This window comes from Cervus canadensis, chromosome 30, assembly GCF_019320065.1.
Source record: "Cervus canadensis isolate Bull #8, Minnesota chromosome 30, ASM1932006v1, whole genome shotgun sequence".
Lineage (NCBI taxonomy): Eukaryota > Metazoa > Chordata > Mammalia > Artiodactyla > Cervidae > Cervus > Cervus canadensis.
The window spans coordinates 21,870,129-21,885,428 of NC_057415.1; the positions used below are offsets into that span (position 1 = coordinate 21,870,129).

At 46.3% G+C, this 15,300-nt stretch overlaps 1 protein-coding gene across 3 annotated transcripts in view; it reads left to right on the forward strand.

Moving 5' to 3' along the window:
• The first annotated feature begins 1,468 nt into the window (after positions 1 to 1,468).
• Positions 1,469 to 15,300, forward strand: part of SHC3 (SHC adaptor protein 3) — a 191,106-nt gene continuing 177,274 nt past the window's right edge. The window contains exons 1-2 of one of the 3 annotated variants that reach the window (XM_043453207.1): positions 1,469 to 1,758; positions 2,853 to 3,661. In XM_043453207.1, the coding sequence (XP_043309142.1) occupies positions 3,206 to 3,661 (456 nt within the window). In that variant the 5' untranslated portion in view covers positions 1,469 to 1,758; positions 2,853 to 3,205. Of the gene's footprint in view, positions 1,759 to 1,874; positions 3,662 to 15,300 lie in introns of those variants that run through there. The other 2 variants (XM_043453208.1, XM_043453206.1) reach the window with 2 other exon arrangements.

The following is a 15,300-nucleotide window of genomic DNA, read 5'->3' on the forward strand; positions in this document are numbered from 1 at the left end:
ATGGGCAAAGCCATGCTCCCCAGGGTCCTGCTTATGGCCCATTCTCAGGAGCACAGGTTCGGACAGCCTCTGGAAGCAGGAGAAGGCACAGAGAAGGCAATTCTTCTCTAGAAACCCCAGAGGAATGAGCCCTGCTCACATCTTCACTTTATCCGCTGTGAGCCATTTTGGACTTCTGATCTACAGCACTGGGAGATAAATTTGCATCGCTTTAAACCACTGATTTTGTGGTTACGGTAGCAGTAGAAAATCAATACACATTTAAATTAACAGATTTAAAAAGAAAAACAAATATTCTGGAAAGGCCCTAGGCTGCCTGGCTTTCTTGAGGCTGACTTAATAATGGTTTCATTTTTTTTTCTGTTTGTTGTTGTTGTTGTTGTTGTCTGTGTCACCAGACTATGAAAATTTCATCCATCATCCATCTTTATATTGTCACAGGCTGATAAATCTGATACTTGGGCTTCTGGGATAATGTTTAAAATAAGCAATAGCAACCCCCAGTGAGGGTCCACAGGGCTGCCCGGGGGCTTCTTGGCTGGGTTGCAGCTTCTATTTTGGTGCTGAGAAACCTTTGGGATCCTCTTTTTGCTTTTCTCCTAAGTCCCAAAATGCTGATACCATCTCCCTGATAAGTGAGGTTTTACTGTCCTATTGTATTCTTAAAATATTAATCTCTCTCTTAGATTATGTATCTTCTTTACGTGTGGTACATTTATATTGCTATTTACTTTTTAAAGTGGTCAATTTCCCTTTACTTGCCTCATCATAACAATAGGAACGAAAGTCTCCTGTTGGCTAAAGGGTTAACGGTGTAGCTTCGGGTTTTTTCCCCCTCTCCTTGGGGACTCAGAACGTGCATGCCTGTTTTATATTCCTTTCACAAAAAGGATCAAGGGCGAGGAGCCTGGGTATTGAATGTGCATTCACTGTACATTCATAATAAATGCTGAACAGAATGGCACATTCATGATTGCTCTTGATGTAAATGAATGGTGAATGAAAGTTTTAGGGCACAGCTCACCTCCAAGAGGGCAGGCCTGTTCGCACTCATACCTGTCCAGTGGATCTTGAATTTTCTTGGAAAAACTAGTTTTTCCTCTCATCATAACAGCCGTCTCCTTCCTCCCTACATCTTTGTAATCAGGCTGGCTTTTTTTTTTTTTTTCCCACACTGCCGTTGGATGAAAGATCCCGCCTTTGATTGAAATGGAATCTTCCACTATTGAGCAAGCTTTTGTTGAATGAGTCATCGGGGCGGCTGCTCATTGGCTGAGGCCGCTGGAACCAGGGGATTGCCTGGCGCCGGCTGCAAGGCCCGGCTTCATTCACAGAAACGCTGGCTCGCTCGCTAGCCCTTTCATTCACACAAACAGCATTTCATTCACATTTTGCTGTTTTTGTCTGCTTCTAATGAAGATCACGGTTTGGGAATGATAGGGAAGTTTTGCTTTAGATTTGGGGGGACTTGGATAACCATCACCACCATCTCTGGAGTGTGCATTTGCTGTTGCTATGCCAGCAAGGGGAAGAAAAAAAATGAGTGCCACGCGGCTGCTCGGCTAGGCCTGCGGCCCTGGGAGGGGAGCTGCCGCTCCTCCACGCTCCTGTGTCCCCGCAGCGGGCCTCACCTGGCCCACCTTGAGTGGCACTCGTCACACCCTGTTCCATAAAGCTTTTCAAGGCTGGGTGCCTCAAGTGTCACATGTCTAGCCGTGGGTGTGAGAAGACTAAGGCTAATCTGATAACGTGCTAGAGGTAAATTCATTTTTTGCATAGAAGTAGACGAGAAACTTGGACAGGGAGCGAAAGCGTTTCACTGTGAAGGGCGGCTTCTCTCAATAGACCGATGAAGACCTATGAAGACCGTCAAGAGCCCATGGTGACAGGGGTCAGTGGGTTTGCGTCTCCGCAGACCTTCTGGGGTGGGGTGGAGGGGCTCAATGCTCTGTTCCGCGGACAGCGAGGAGGCCTGTGCGTTTCACTTGCAGCCGGTGTCTGACTCCTGAAAACAAGGCATCCTTCGGCGGGCTTGATGTGTACAGACAGCTGCTGCATTTTTTCCCTTTCTTTCTGCAGGGTTGCAAGCAGCAACCAAAGGGATATTGAAATGTATTTGTAGCATTTCTTAGGCATTTCTCCAGAGCTTGAGCACATTCAGTTGGAATAAAGCTTCAAGCACAGCCCCCCTTTTGGAATGGATTTCTGGAGCTTGTTGCCATTCATCAAAGAAACACTCTTCTTTTTCAGAAGTAGGTTTTCAGCTTAACCCTGGCTGAGAAAGACTGCTGTAAATGATGAGAGAAGAGACCCTCAGTGGCTCTGGGCAGAAGTTCATACGCAGATTTTTTTTTTTTTTTTGGGAGGGGGAGGAACTGCATTGCCACAAAGACTCTTGTCATGGCTGCTCTGTTGACTTGAAAAAAAACCTTGGAGATTGATATTTTATGTTCACCTGGGAATGAATATTTTCTTTTTGGCTATTTAAGAATTCCTGCTGCTTTCCAAATCAAAATTCATGAGGATCCGCTGAAGATCTTATTCTTAAAAATCCTTCGTCACATTTTAACGCTGCACCGTCAGACACTTTTCCAGGCTCACAGATGGGCTGAACAGGGAAGAAAAAAACCCTAGCATAGAATAATGGGTTTCAGAAAGTTCATTTGAAGGAACAGGATTTACCTCTGGCATAGATGTTGAGGGGGGCAGGGGAAGGGGAGGTGAAAAACCAAAGGTTGGAAGGAAATGTCTGGGAAGGTAGAGAAAGGAAATTTGAGAATTGATTGGCTCTAGAGTGCTGTCAGTGGGTGTATGTGGTTTTTTTTTTTCTTCTTCTTTTTTTTTTGCTACAGGAAGTGATTTGCAGTGCTCACCGAGCCTTTGTTGAGAAGGGTCTCCTCTCGGAGTGAGTCATGCTTTTGCTGTGAGCAGCCCCAAGCAGCTGGGCGCGCAGCAGAGGAAACTATGACTTTTGCAAAGCGAACGTACCGCCCTCAGCAGCCGAGTCCGGGGCCGGGGCTGCGCGGCCGCGGCCGTGCGGGGTGTTAGCGGTGGGAGGCCGGCGCCGCTGCTCGCGCCCCCCAGCCTGCTGTCCCGGCCGCTCCGTCCCGCCCCGGGGACCGCGGCTCGCCTGCTATGCGCGGCAGCCTGCGCCGGGGCCGGCACCTGCAGCGCCCGGGCGGATGCGGCGAGCCCACGGAGGGGCATGCTTCCACGCACCAAGTACAACCGCTTCAGGAATGACTCGGTGACATCGGTCGATGACCTTCTGCACAACCTGTCGGTGAGCGGCGGTGGCAAGGTCTCGGCGGCGCGCGCGGCCCCGGCGGCGGCCCCCTACCTGGTGTCCGGAGAAGCGCTGCGTAGGGCGCCCGACGATGGGCCGGGCAGCCTGGGCCATCTGCTCCACAAGGTGTCCCACCTGAAACTCTCCAGCTCGGGCCTCCGCGGCCTGTCGGCGGCCAGGGAGCGGGCGGGCGCGCGGCTCTCGGGCAGCTGCAGCGCGCCCAGCCTGGCCGCCCCGGACGGCAGCGCGCCCCCCGGCCCCCGCGCCCCGGCCATGCGCGCCGCCAGGAAGGGCCGACCCGGCGACGAGCCGCCGCCCCGCGCCCCGCACGCCAGCGACCAGGTGCTGGGGGCCGGAGTCACCTACGTCGTCAAGGTGGGTGCGGGCGCGGGCCACCGGGTGGGAAAGCCCGGGCGCAGAGGCGTCCGGCACAGTGGGTCGCCGTGGAGGCCAGGGGGTGCGCACTTTTTCGCAGCCAGCTCGTTTGGCAGCGGGGACCCAGCTCAGCAAACGTTCCCATTGCGCATCCAGTGGGAGAAGGTTTGAAATCGGTGACCTCACTGCCCTGGTTTCCCCTGGCTCCGCTCCTTTGGCATGCCTTTGCCACCGAGCTTTGCCCTGTGTCCGGCCAGTACCCCTCTTGGCATGGACCACTCTCCCTGGGAACTGTGCATCACGTCTGCCTGGGGTTCACACTTGGAAGAACTGGGCAGCCCCTGCGATGAGAAAGGCAGGTGGTGTCACTACTTCTCCTGTGTTTGCCCCCGGCGGCAGAGTAGGTGGTTTTATTTCTCCCTCAGCAAGGATTTCCAGCTCCTTGCAGTGCAGCCCAAGTACTGTCCTGTATACCAGATAGCAATTTCTTAGCCAGCAAGGTTTTCTTTGGTTTCTGCCTTTCCTTCCATACCTGCTTTGGTTTACAGCAGCAGAAGGAAATTTGGGACTGTTTTTCCCTGGGGACTCTGGCCTTCCCTTTAAATAGGCTAAAGGAAGCTGAGCCACAGGCTGGAAAGTAGATTTTTTTTTTCCTCCAACACAGAGAATTATACAATCATGCCTGATGTAGTCCACAAAATTCTTCTCTTATGCAAGTATTCTATGATATTTAAAGAACAAATACTTAGCAGCCTTCCACTGGCCTGCCACATGCTTATCACATCCTTCTGGTCGTTGGGCAGCAGAGAATCACCACAGCGCTCTTCCAGCTGGGCAGACAGCCTTCAGACAGTGGAAAGGGGCCAAAATAACATTATTTCAGACTGGTCACTCCAAGGCATGACTTTTCGTTTTAAGAGAAATGAGATGCACACTCTCTCTAAAGTGTTGTCAATTGCACTGAGAAATCTGCAGGCTCTTAGTGGATATTAATACTTACTGCCTACAGATCCAGTTTCAAAATTCTACAGACCACATCCCCTGGCAAAATATATCTTGATAATTTTGAACCAAATATTAAAGGAAACAGTTGACTTTGTGGATTATCTTTAAGTATCTCAAAAGTACCAACTGAGGAATGCGATCATCAGTATTAAAAATGGACCTGTTCTCCTTTTGGGTCTCCTTTTTAATTTAATCTTCATTCTTAGCTTCTGAGAGTGAATTAATCATATATTTTACAAAAGGGAGGAAGATCAACATAAAGTATGCACAGCTGGTTGAGTTTATTGTGAAAGAAAAAGGATATTCCTCTTGTATGCCTTCTTTAAGTTACATAACCAGGAGCCGAAAACAAAAGGGGAAAAGAAGAAACAAAACCAAACAACAAAACCCCTGACAACGTTGAGGTTAAGCAGTGATGCCAGAGTATATTACTTGTGGCATGTGTAATATAGTATAATTGCTATCTGAAGAAAAAAAAGAACCATGTTAGACAGACGTTGGCAAAGGTTTTTATACCTGTCATGTTGAACATAGAGGGTAGTTTCCAAATGGAGGGAGAATTTTCAAACTTATGTCTTTAAAGTTTTCTTTAAAAAAACAACTTGCTTTGCTTAAGGCTTTACTCTTGCTTTTTGAAGGATGAAGGCTGACATCCAGTTCTAAATATCAGTTGTGGCTAAAGAAATCTAGTCTACTGTGCTGGGCTATTAGGTTGTGACACCCTCTTCCCCCAACCCCGAAGCAAGAACAGCACTCAAATAAGTGAAAGGCTGGGTCTGCTTAGAGCCTTCTGGATTTGGGGTCATTTTGCTGTGCCAGAGGATTGTAGTGACCGGGGGGGATTATAGCATGACCTGTTAGTGCTCCTTGCTGTCTCCTGGTCCATCTTCAGTGGGGAATGGTGGCGTCACAGGAATATAAGCTCAGGCTTCCCTGGAGAAGTTTGAAATCACACAGCAAAGGAATCCAGACACTAAAGGACAATTTCTTCTGCGCACATTTGATTCACAGTATCACGTGGCCTTCTGTTGGTGCACATTTCTGAATTGCCCTTGTTGAGTTTAGAACCATGAGTTTATTTTCTTGAAAGATCACAAAACTTAAAAAAAAAAAAAAAAAAGAAAGAAGAAAGAAACCTGGTATTATTGGCTGATTTGCAAATAGTTTTATTGGTGTCCTTACTTTGAAAGATCTCTGGTAGATAGAAAAAGGGCAGTCTTTATAACTGCTTGTACATCAACAGCAAAATCTAAAGGCTTAGAGTTTGGGAGAGAACTTGTTATTATTCTCTTCGATTTAAATGTATGTCTAAATTAAGGAAAACCCCAAATGTTTTCTAGTTTCCTGGAAGACTCATCTGCTGTATAATTATAGATTTCCTGTCTCACAGACATATCTACCTACAGACAATATTAGGATATTGCACACAGATTTATTCTTTAAAAATATTTCAATATAATCTACTTACATGAAAATGGACATTGTAAAATATAGAAGTCTGGTGTATCAATTAGGAAACACCAAATTGTTTGAATGGCAGGTTGTAATATTAATTAATGAAGGATTTGAAAATTTTAAAATAGTAATACCTGAGCCGCAGTAGAATTCCAAGCTCAGAGCATGTTTAATTTGTCCTTCGTGCCTTCGCTTGAATCTGATGTTAGTAACAGCATGAGATTATTCGAATGAGCAAGGGTCCAGGTTTGTGTTTGTTTACGTCAGGACACCCATTGGTGGCACCTTTGTACCTGCCTCAGTATGCCTGACACTGGGTTTTGTTTTGTGGTTTTTTTCTTTTTTTTTTTGGTGACACAAAAGGAACAGAACAAGAAAGTATGTCCTTGAGATAAAGGAAAATCATAACAACGAAGAGCAATGGATATTTTCATTATAATTCTATTTTAAAACTATTTACATTTGGGCTTGAAAGACCTAGAGACATACAGACAAGTACTGATGACACTGCTGCCCATTTTCAAATTCTATTGCCTAGAAATCCAAGCTGGTGGGGAGCCTGAGTGCCCATGGGGGCTGCTACTGATTTTTAGCAGGTCCCAAAGGCAATACTGGGATGCTCTACCCACAGATCTGCAGGGCGAACAGTTTAGGAAGGAAAGATAGCCAAGAACAGTTGGGGGTCAGTTCTTTAAAATAGCCACTAGCTGTTGTGGAAGAGTCATTTGAAGCAAGCTTATCTTGAGGTTCAGCCTTGACCGCCCCTGTTGGAAGGCAATACTGTGTGGGCTACCCCTGAGTTAGCTGTGGCCCTCAGTGGGAGGGTTCTCTAGAAGAAGAGTTCGCTTTACAGCACATGACACCACAGGCTCAAAACAGGATCAGGATAAGAAGTGACCACATTCAGGGCTGACCCGAGTGCCCACAGCAAGAATCAGGAGGTCCAGATGCTTGCTGATCACCAGGAACCCAGTGAGAATGTAGGTTGTACTTCATCGCTCAGTCGTGTCCGACTCTTTGCAACCCCATGGACTGTAGCCCACCAGACTGTTTTGTCCATGGGATTCTCCAGGCAAGAATACTGGAGTGGGTTGGGATGCCCTCCACCAAGGGATCTTCCCAACCCAAGGATCGAACCCAAGTCTCCTGTATTGCAAGCAGATTCTTTACCGACTGAGCCAATAGGAAAGCCACCAGAGAGAGTAAGTTATTCATCCTTAAATCCTGTGACAGCCGCCTCAGACAGCCAAGGTTTTGGTCTGCAAAGAGTGGTGCTATGTCTTTACTGACAATAGCTTCACATTATGAGCTGTTTATAGGAGATTTTAATAATCAGAGAACTACTGAGTTATTTCCTGAAGTGCTGGATTGTTTTTCTTTTGGGATGAAGCCTTGTTTTTACAAGAGCTCTTTAAAAATTATTTTGTTTCTCCCATTTGTGACTCTGATGATATTTAGGGTGTATGAATTATTCATTTTATTCATAAATGTTCTATTGCTTTTTATAGGTGGTCTTTATTAACTGCTCTTACTCTAAAATTTATTCTTAATTGGTATTTTTTTTCACTTGCCTCACTGTCTTTAAAAGTATTTTAAATTTATTCTTAGAAAAAATATCTAAAATCTTTTTTCTTTTCTTAGCACTGTATTCTTTTGATAACTATGAGCTAAGTAAGGTCATATTAAACAGTCACCAACAAAGTTATTTCATGTATAGTCATGATATATTATTGTGGTGGAATTGATTGAATTTTATTTTAATTCTAGATTAGTAAGTTGTTCCTTGATGTACAACACAATTTTAAAAGTTGATTATTTTCTTAAAATTGTTGAAGAATCTCATAAATGCATGGCTTATATGTAAACTGTCGAAATGATTTGAAAAACAGTTTAAGAAATTCTTGTGAGATTAGTAGACAAAATTATTTATTTGATCTGGAAAGCATGACACCTCTTTTTTTTTAATGTGACACAAGTATAGCAGATGTGTGAAAAGTGTGTATGTACACACATACCACATCACACATAAACACATACACACATATCCCACACCACACCACACACACACGTACACACACACAGAGTAGACAACTTGTAATGACTTTGGACAGGGTCATTAGAAAATAGTAAATGTTATATTTCCAGAAATGCCTGATTATTTCATTCATTACTTTTACATTCACATTTAAGAGAAAATAATTCTGAAAGACAAGCTTTTGATGAAACTTAAATCTTACAAAGAGTGGACTTCTTGCTCCTTTACGTTCCCACTTGGTTTTATCTTGGAATATATGTCATATTTTCATATTTGTCATATATGATAAATATCATTTGTGCAAAGTTGTGATAATGGGACACTTGGGCAACAGACATGTAAAACATGTAAGAGGCTGGCTGTCCAGCCAACTGGCTTGTTCTGAAGGGTGTGTGAAGCCTGCTGCCCCTTGCTTGGCTGGGGTATGTCCAAGCAGGAACATGGCCTGGATGTGGAGAATCTGCAGGGTGCCTGGACACCAGGACCCCAGATCCATTTGGCCACCTCAGAGTGCGGGGCTCAAGAGGTCAGCCTGTCATGGCTGGGGCAGGTCTTTGCTCCTGAACCTCATGCATCTGGAAGAAAGGGGCCTCCGGCTTGCACCGTGGTCTCGGAGTGTGCTTCCCTGGGTCACGTGCCTGCTGGGTGGCTGCGGCCAAGACCAGACCCCATGGTGCTACTGCCCAGAAAGTTGCATAGGGTTCGGAGGAAAGCACAGTGAGGATTCAGCACTTCAAATGAAAATCCCCAAGGACAAATGAAGTTACATGGAATTAATTCAGAGAAAGATAGTTTCAGATGCAATGCAAAAAATGATCAATTGGGCATATTTCCTGGATAAAGGACAAGAAAAAAATTGAATTTTAGCATAAAAAATTTACAATGTGTAGTGGATGAAGAATGTTTTTATGGTGGGAGGAATTAAGTGTAAGAATGTCCTGCTGAGTGGGTGGATGTTGACTCTGTGTGTGTGTGTGTGTGTGTGTGTGTGTGCGCGCGCGCGTGCACCCATGCAACTGCACAATAATCTTACAGGTTGCTTTTGGTCCTGCAAATTCATAAGCATTGATTTTCAGTTGAGGTTAAAAAAAAACCACATAAAAACCCAACAAATCATTCTGTCCCCATGTGGTTTAGCCTCTTCCCTCCCCACCACCAGAGTGGAGACAATAACCTGCTGATGTGTGTCAGTCTGGGCTTCCCACATGGCTTAGCAGTAAAGGCTCAGCAATAAAGAATCTGCCTGCCAATGCAGGAGACACAGGAGACACGGGTTCAATCCCTGGATTGGGAAGATCCCCTGGAGGAGGAGATGGCAACCCAATCCAGTATTCTTGCCGGGAAAATCCCATGGACAGAGGAGTCTGGTGGGCTCTGGTCCATGGAGTTGCAAAGAGTCAGACATGACTGAGCAACTAATCACAGACACACACACAGACACACAGGCAGACACACACATCAGTCTGTGCCTCCCAGTGCTGGAATTGGCTCTGCTTTCCTAAAACAGAAAGACACTAGTTAAACTTGGAGGGCGAGGGTCAGGAATCTCCACGAGAACCACTGAATTCCAACAAGATGCCGGGTCAAAGGCTGAGTTTCCATGGTTCACGAAGTGCTGTTCTCTTCACCTTGGTGGGGAGAAGGTGCCATGCATACCTGTGATGCACCTGGGAGGAGAGGACCAGTTGCTGCTCTCCTTGGGGAACTGGTTTCCTCTAGCATCTTTTTGACTCTGCAGTGACTCAGGCTGGGATCCGCCTCTGCCCTTGCTCCAGTAGATGATAGCAGTTCAGGGCATCCTTGGTCTTTGGCTCTCAGATTCCAGGCTCAGCCTTGCCTTGCTACTCGACAAGAGAGGTCTGGCAAGTTCTACCACCTTCCAGCTGAGATCTCCGTTTCTAGCCATGGTCTCATCTCCTACAGGAGCTGTAGGGAAACCCGGGTGCCGGAGGAGAAGCTACAGAAACGGGAGAGTCAAGGGGCAGGAGCCTCACCTTATCACTGGTGTTTGTGGTGCTCAGCAGCTTCAGAGCTACCTGAAACCCCTCCAAGCCAAGACTTTCTGAGGAACAGTGTTCAAAGAGCTTGTTGTTATGATGCTCCTTGCTTTCTATATTTATTTATTTATTTATTGGCCACACCACCTGGCATGAGGGATCTTACTTCCCTCACCAGGGATTGAACCATCGTCCCCAGCAGTGGAAGTGTAGAATCTTACTCAGGGAGGTCCCAGCTGCTTACTTTCACGCTGACTTGAAGCCATCCTCGTTTTTCTGAAACATGTTGTTTTGCTAAAGCAAAGGCCCCTCGGAAGAGCCTTTCCTCACTTCTGTCTATTGAATGGGCAGAAAAAGCAGCAAAGATTTCATTCTAAATTTTAAGAAATTTAAATTTGTACCAACTTCACACTCAGTGGGACTTGGCCTTCACCCAGCCTCTCTGCTGGGACCCTTCTGACAAACTTTATTTTATCAAATTCCATTAAACATAATTATTTGGCAGTCTAAAGGGACTCACAGACCAGGTTCAATCCCATTGCTTTTGCAAATATTCAGCATTTCTAATGCCACTTGCCCATATAAAAATCTTCTGTTTAAAAATTTTTTGAAAAACAACAGCACAGCTCTAGCTCTGTTGAGGGAAAACAAGCCCCTAACCTGATTTTCAGCAGAAACACTATAAAATCAGGGTCTCTTATGCTTACCCCCAAAGAGGGAGAAACAATGTTTTTATCCCTGGTGATGAAACCACGAAAAGGTGTCTGTTTTTTGAGTGTTCTTCATGGTGAAGAACCAGCCCTTTCATTGGCCCTCCTGGAGGTAGATTCAGTGTCTGCGCGCAGTTCGGTTCTGCTGGGACCGCTGTGCTGCACCGGGTCAGATCCTGCAGACCCCTTCCCCTCCTAGGACTTGGCACATACTTCTTACTTCCTTTCCCTCCGGTCCTCGGTTTGGACGCTGATTACTGAGCAGAGGCCTGTTTAAGCAGATGTCCCCACAGCCTGCTCAGCAGAGAGGACCCTTGCCCTCCCCCAACCCCGGGGAGGAGGGTGTTTGGGGGAACAGACGGTTGTCCCCTAATGCTGAATGGTTTCTATAAGGCAGGAAGGATAAGAAAGGCAGCCTCTGAGGCCTGAGACCCATTATCCGATGGGTCCCAGGGCCCGCAGAGAAACACGGTCATGGACTCTAAGCCCAGTCACTGACGGGCCACCTTCTGTTGCTGGCAGTTCTGCCGCCTTGTGATGTCTTTCACCTGGTTCTTTTGTACACCTTTCTTTTTTTTTTTCTCTAAATGTATGTATTACTGTTTGGCTGCTCCCAGGTCTTATTTGCAGCATGCAGGATCTTTAGCTGTGGCATTCGGACTTTTAGTTGTCATAAGTGGAACCTAATTTCCTGACCAGGGACTGAACCCAACCCCCCTGCGTTGGGAGGGTACAGTCTTAGAAGTCCCATAAACCGTTCGTTATAAAACTTAAACATGTGCTATGGAGATTTTCAAACACACACAGAGCATACAAAGCATCAACATAAAAAAAAGAGAGGATGGTCTGATGAGCCCTTAGGTAACCAAGAGTCAGCTTCTCCAGCTGCCAGCTCATGGCCTCCCCCACTTCCTGAATCATGCAGGGCTGGGGCGCTCAGACAGAACTCGAGGTTCTGATGAATAAGTTGCCGGATTGGGTTTCATAGTGCTTCCACATCTGGCAGAGCATGTTCAGGGTCACAGGCACTGGGACACCCTTGCATTAGACGCTGTGGTCCCCAGCACGGAGATGGTAGGGCAGCCCTTGTGGTTTCTTCTTTGAAGGTGATGACGTTGGGCTCCAGGAGGCACCGCTGGTGGGCATCCCCAGGGGATGGGGTGGGAGCTATACCCCACCACCCACCCTGCTCGGGCTCCTCTGGACCACCCCACCTCTGACTCTCTAGCAACCAGATGACCCTTTGAGGAACAGGTTTTCTCCCAAACTGTTTTTATAGCAGTGTATTAGTCCAGGGTCTCCAGAGATAGAGAACCAATAGGATGTACGTATAGGAGGAGATTTGTGACAAGGCATTGGCGCACGTGATTACTGAGAAGTCCGCAGGGTGAGTCAGCAGGCTTAAGACCCAGGAAGAGACAACATTTCAGTGTGAGTCCAAAGGCAGGAGAAAGCCATTATCCCAGCTTGAAGGCCGTCAGGTAGGAGGAATTCCCTCTTATCCCAGGGGAGTGTCAGTCTTTTGTTCTATTCAGGCCTTCAGTTGATTGGATGAGGCCTGCCCACATTAGGAAAGGCAGTCTGCTTTACTCTGTCTGTCCATTTAAATGCTAAAGTTATCCGTAAACACCTTCACAGAAACGTCCAAAATCACTGTTGGTCCACATCTGGGCACCTGGTGGCCTAGCCAAGTTAACACATAAATTTACCATCACAGGCATAGCCACAAACTTTTGGAGTCTCATCTAGGATGACCACCAGTTCTCCCAAACAGTTAGGGAGATTCATGTGCCCTGAAAGAATGGAGATGAAAGATAAGAAACGACTAAGTAAATCTCCTGGAAGAATCTCAGGTTTTCTTACCATTTCTCTGGGCACCAAATGGAGACACCTTTAAAAATTCCTCAAGCAGGACCTCAAACCAAAGCCCTGGAGTATGAGACAGATGAACTATGACCCCTGCACACCAGGAGAGCTGTGGAACAGATCTTTATGGGACCAGTGGCAAGAGTGTGTCTGTGGTTTGACACTTGCTCAGAGTGAAGGCCTGATAGATGAGGTGTCACACCTAACATTATCACCAGAGGCCAGAACAAGTTCACTGGTGGAAATACAGCCCCTTAAGTGTCTGTGTACAGGCTCTCAACCGGGGACAGAGGCTCTAGGAGGGAAACAGATGTTTCTAGATCCATGTGTTATTGTTGTTGTATAGTCACTTAAGTCATGTCCACTTCCTTTTGTGACCCCATGGTCTGTAGTCTGCCAGGCTCCTCTGTCCATTGGATTCTCCAGGCAAGACTACTGGAGTGGGTTGCCATTTCCTTCTCCAGGGGATCTTTCTGACTCAGGGATCAAACTCATGTCTCCTGCGTCTCCCACCTTGGCAGGTGGATTCTTCACCAGTGAGCCCCTTGGGAAGCCCCTCTGGGAGTCATTACTAAAATGGAAAACCGTGTATTTTTTTTTTCTGACTTGCAAATAATAATAATAATTTATAGGCTTAGTTTTCTCAATTTAAGAATTGCTCTCATAGATTTTTTTTTTCCCTCATAGATTTTTAAAAAGTGGTTTCATGTGAGCTTCTGTTTGTGGCCTTGAGCAAATTAGAGAATGAAGAGTATATATTACCGGACAGTTGAAGTAGCTAGGGCTGGTCTCTTTCAGAAACTGGACTTTGTGTGAAAGGCTGATCATCACGTGGGCAAGATGGCCTGAGTCCTGGGCCAGAGGAAGCACTGTTAGACACTCGAGACTTTCCTGAGCTCACATTCTGAGAAGCTTCTATCTTTTGTCCATGTTCTTGTAACTGATGGAAGCTGGGGCCCAGTCTAGAAATCCCGATTCTCGCATGTGTCAGCCTTGGTTGTCCCTGTCTGGTTCTGCTGGCTTCACTCCTTCAGGAGCCCCCCTTCAGACTCTCCTCCTGGTCTCTGGGCTAGAGACATTGCTTTTAAAATCTTAAATTATTATTATTATTTTGAGGGCCTCACAGTGTGGCATGCAGGATCTTTCCTGACCAGGGATAGAACCTATGCCCCAGCACTGGAAGTCCAGAGTCTTAACCACTGGACCACCAGGGGAGTCCAAACACTGCTTTTTAAAAAATTATCTTATTTATTTATTTGGCTGCAGCCAGTCATAGTTGCAGCACTCAGCATCTTGAATCTTTTTTTTTTTTTTTTAATATTTATTTATTTATTTGGCTGTGTCAAGTCTTAGGTGAGGCATGCAGGATCTTCAGTTATGGCATATGGGATCTAGTTCCCTGACCAGGGGTCGAACCCAGGCCCCCTGTCTTGGGAGCTCGGAGCCTTAGCCACTGGACCACCAGGGAAGCCCAACATCTTGAATCTTCATACAGCATGAGAACTCTTATTTGCAACATGTGGGATCTAGTTCCCTGACCAGGGATAGAACCAGGACCCCCTGCATTGGGAACATGGAGTCTCAGGCACTGGACCACAGGGAAGTCTGCAAACACTGCTTTTTTTAAAAAGGATGGTTGTTTGTGAGGTGATTGTGGCTGCACTCTCTAAAGGACCAAGCTGTGAATTTGTTCATTGGAAGTAGCAACTCTTGTAATAAATAATAACCTTGTTTGCAGAGTGACTTAGTACTTATTCACTAACATGGGAGAAGAAAATAAAATCATCAAATGATGGCTAAGAGGAGGGGAGGTTCTGATGTTCCAGTGTGATCCACAAACTCCTGTCCTTTAATTGCATTCCCCACTTCTGTTGCGCCCTAGCCCCGCCCCACCCTCTCTCACTCATGCACTATCTGTTGATTAAGACTCCCAGGGCAGGGATTTGCTGAGAAAAGTTAACACCTGGCTTTCTGGGCAAAAACATGATTTATGTGCTGTGTATGTGTGTGTGGGCTCAGTTGTGTCCAACTTTTTGAGATCCCATGAACTGTAGCCCGCTAGGCTCCTCTGTCAATGAATTTTTCAGTTAAGAATACTGGAGCGGCTTGCCATTTCCTGCTCCGGGGGATCTTCCCAGGGTCTGCCAATTCTTGTGGTGTAAATAGTTATGGGAGGTGGGGAAAGGTGTGTAGTAACACAGCTTTGCAGAGTCTTAACTTCAAGGGTGTGGATGATACTGACATGTCACACAATACTTAGAAGTGCTGAGTTTTGAGTATTACTTTTTATAAAATATAACTGATGGTTTGGACTTCCTCCTTAGGCTGTGCCACGCTCAGTCGCTCAGTTGTATCTGACTCTTTGCGACTCCAGGGACTGTAGCTCTCGGGGCTTCTCTGTCCATGGGATTCTCCAGGCAAGAATATTGGAGTGGGTTACCATGCCCTCCTCCCTCCTTACGCTGCTTGCACCTAAAACAAATCCCCCTCCAAATATCTCTTCTTCCCTCTCTTCTCCACCTTCCTCATTTCACTTTCTTTCACCTAAGTCATGCCAACATGAGACAGTTG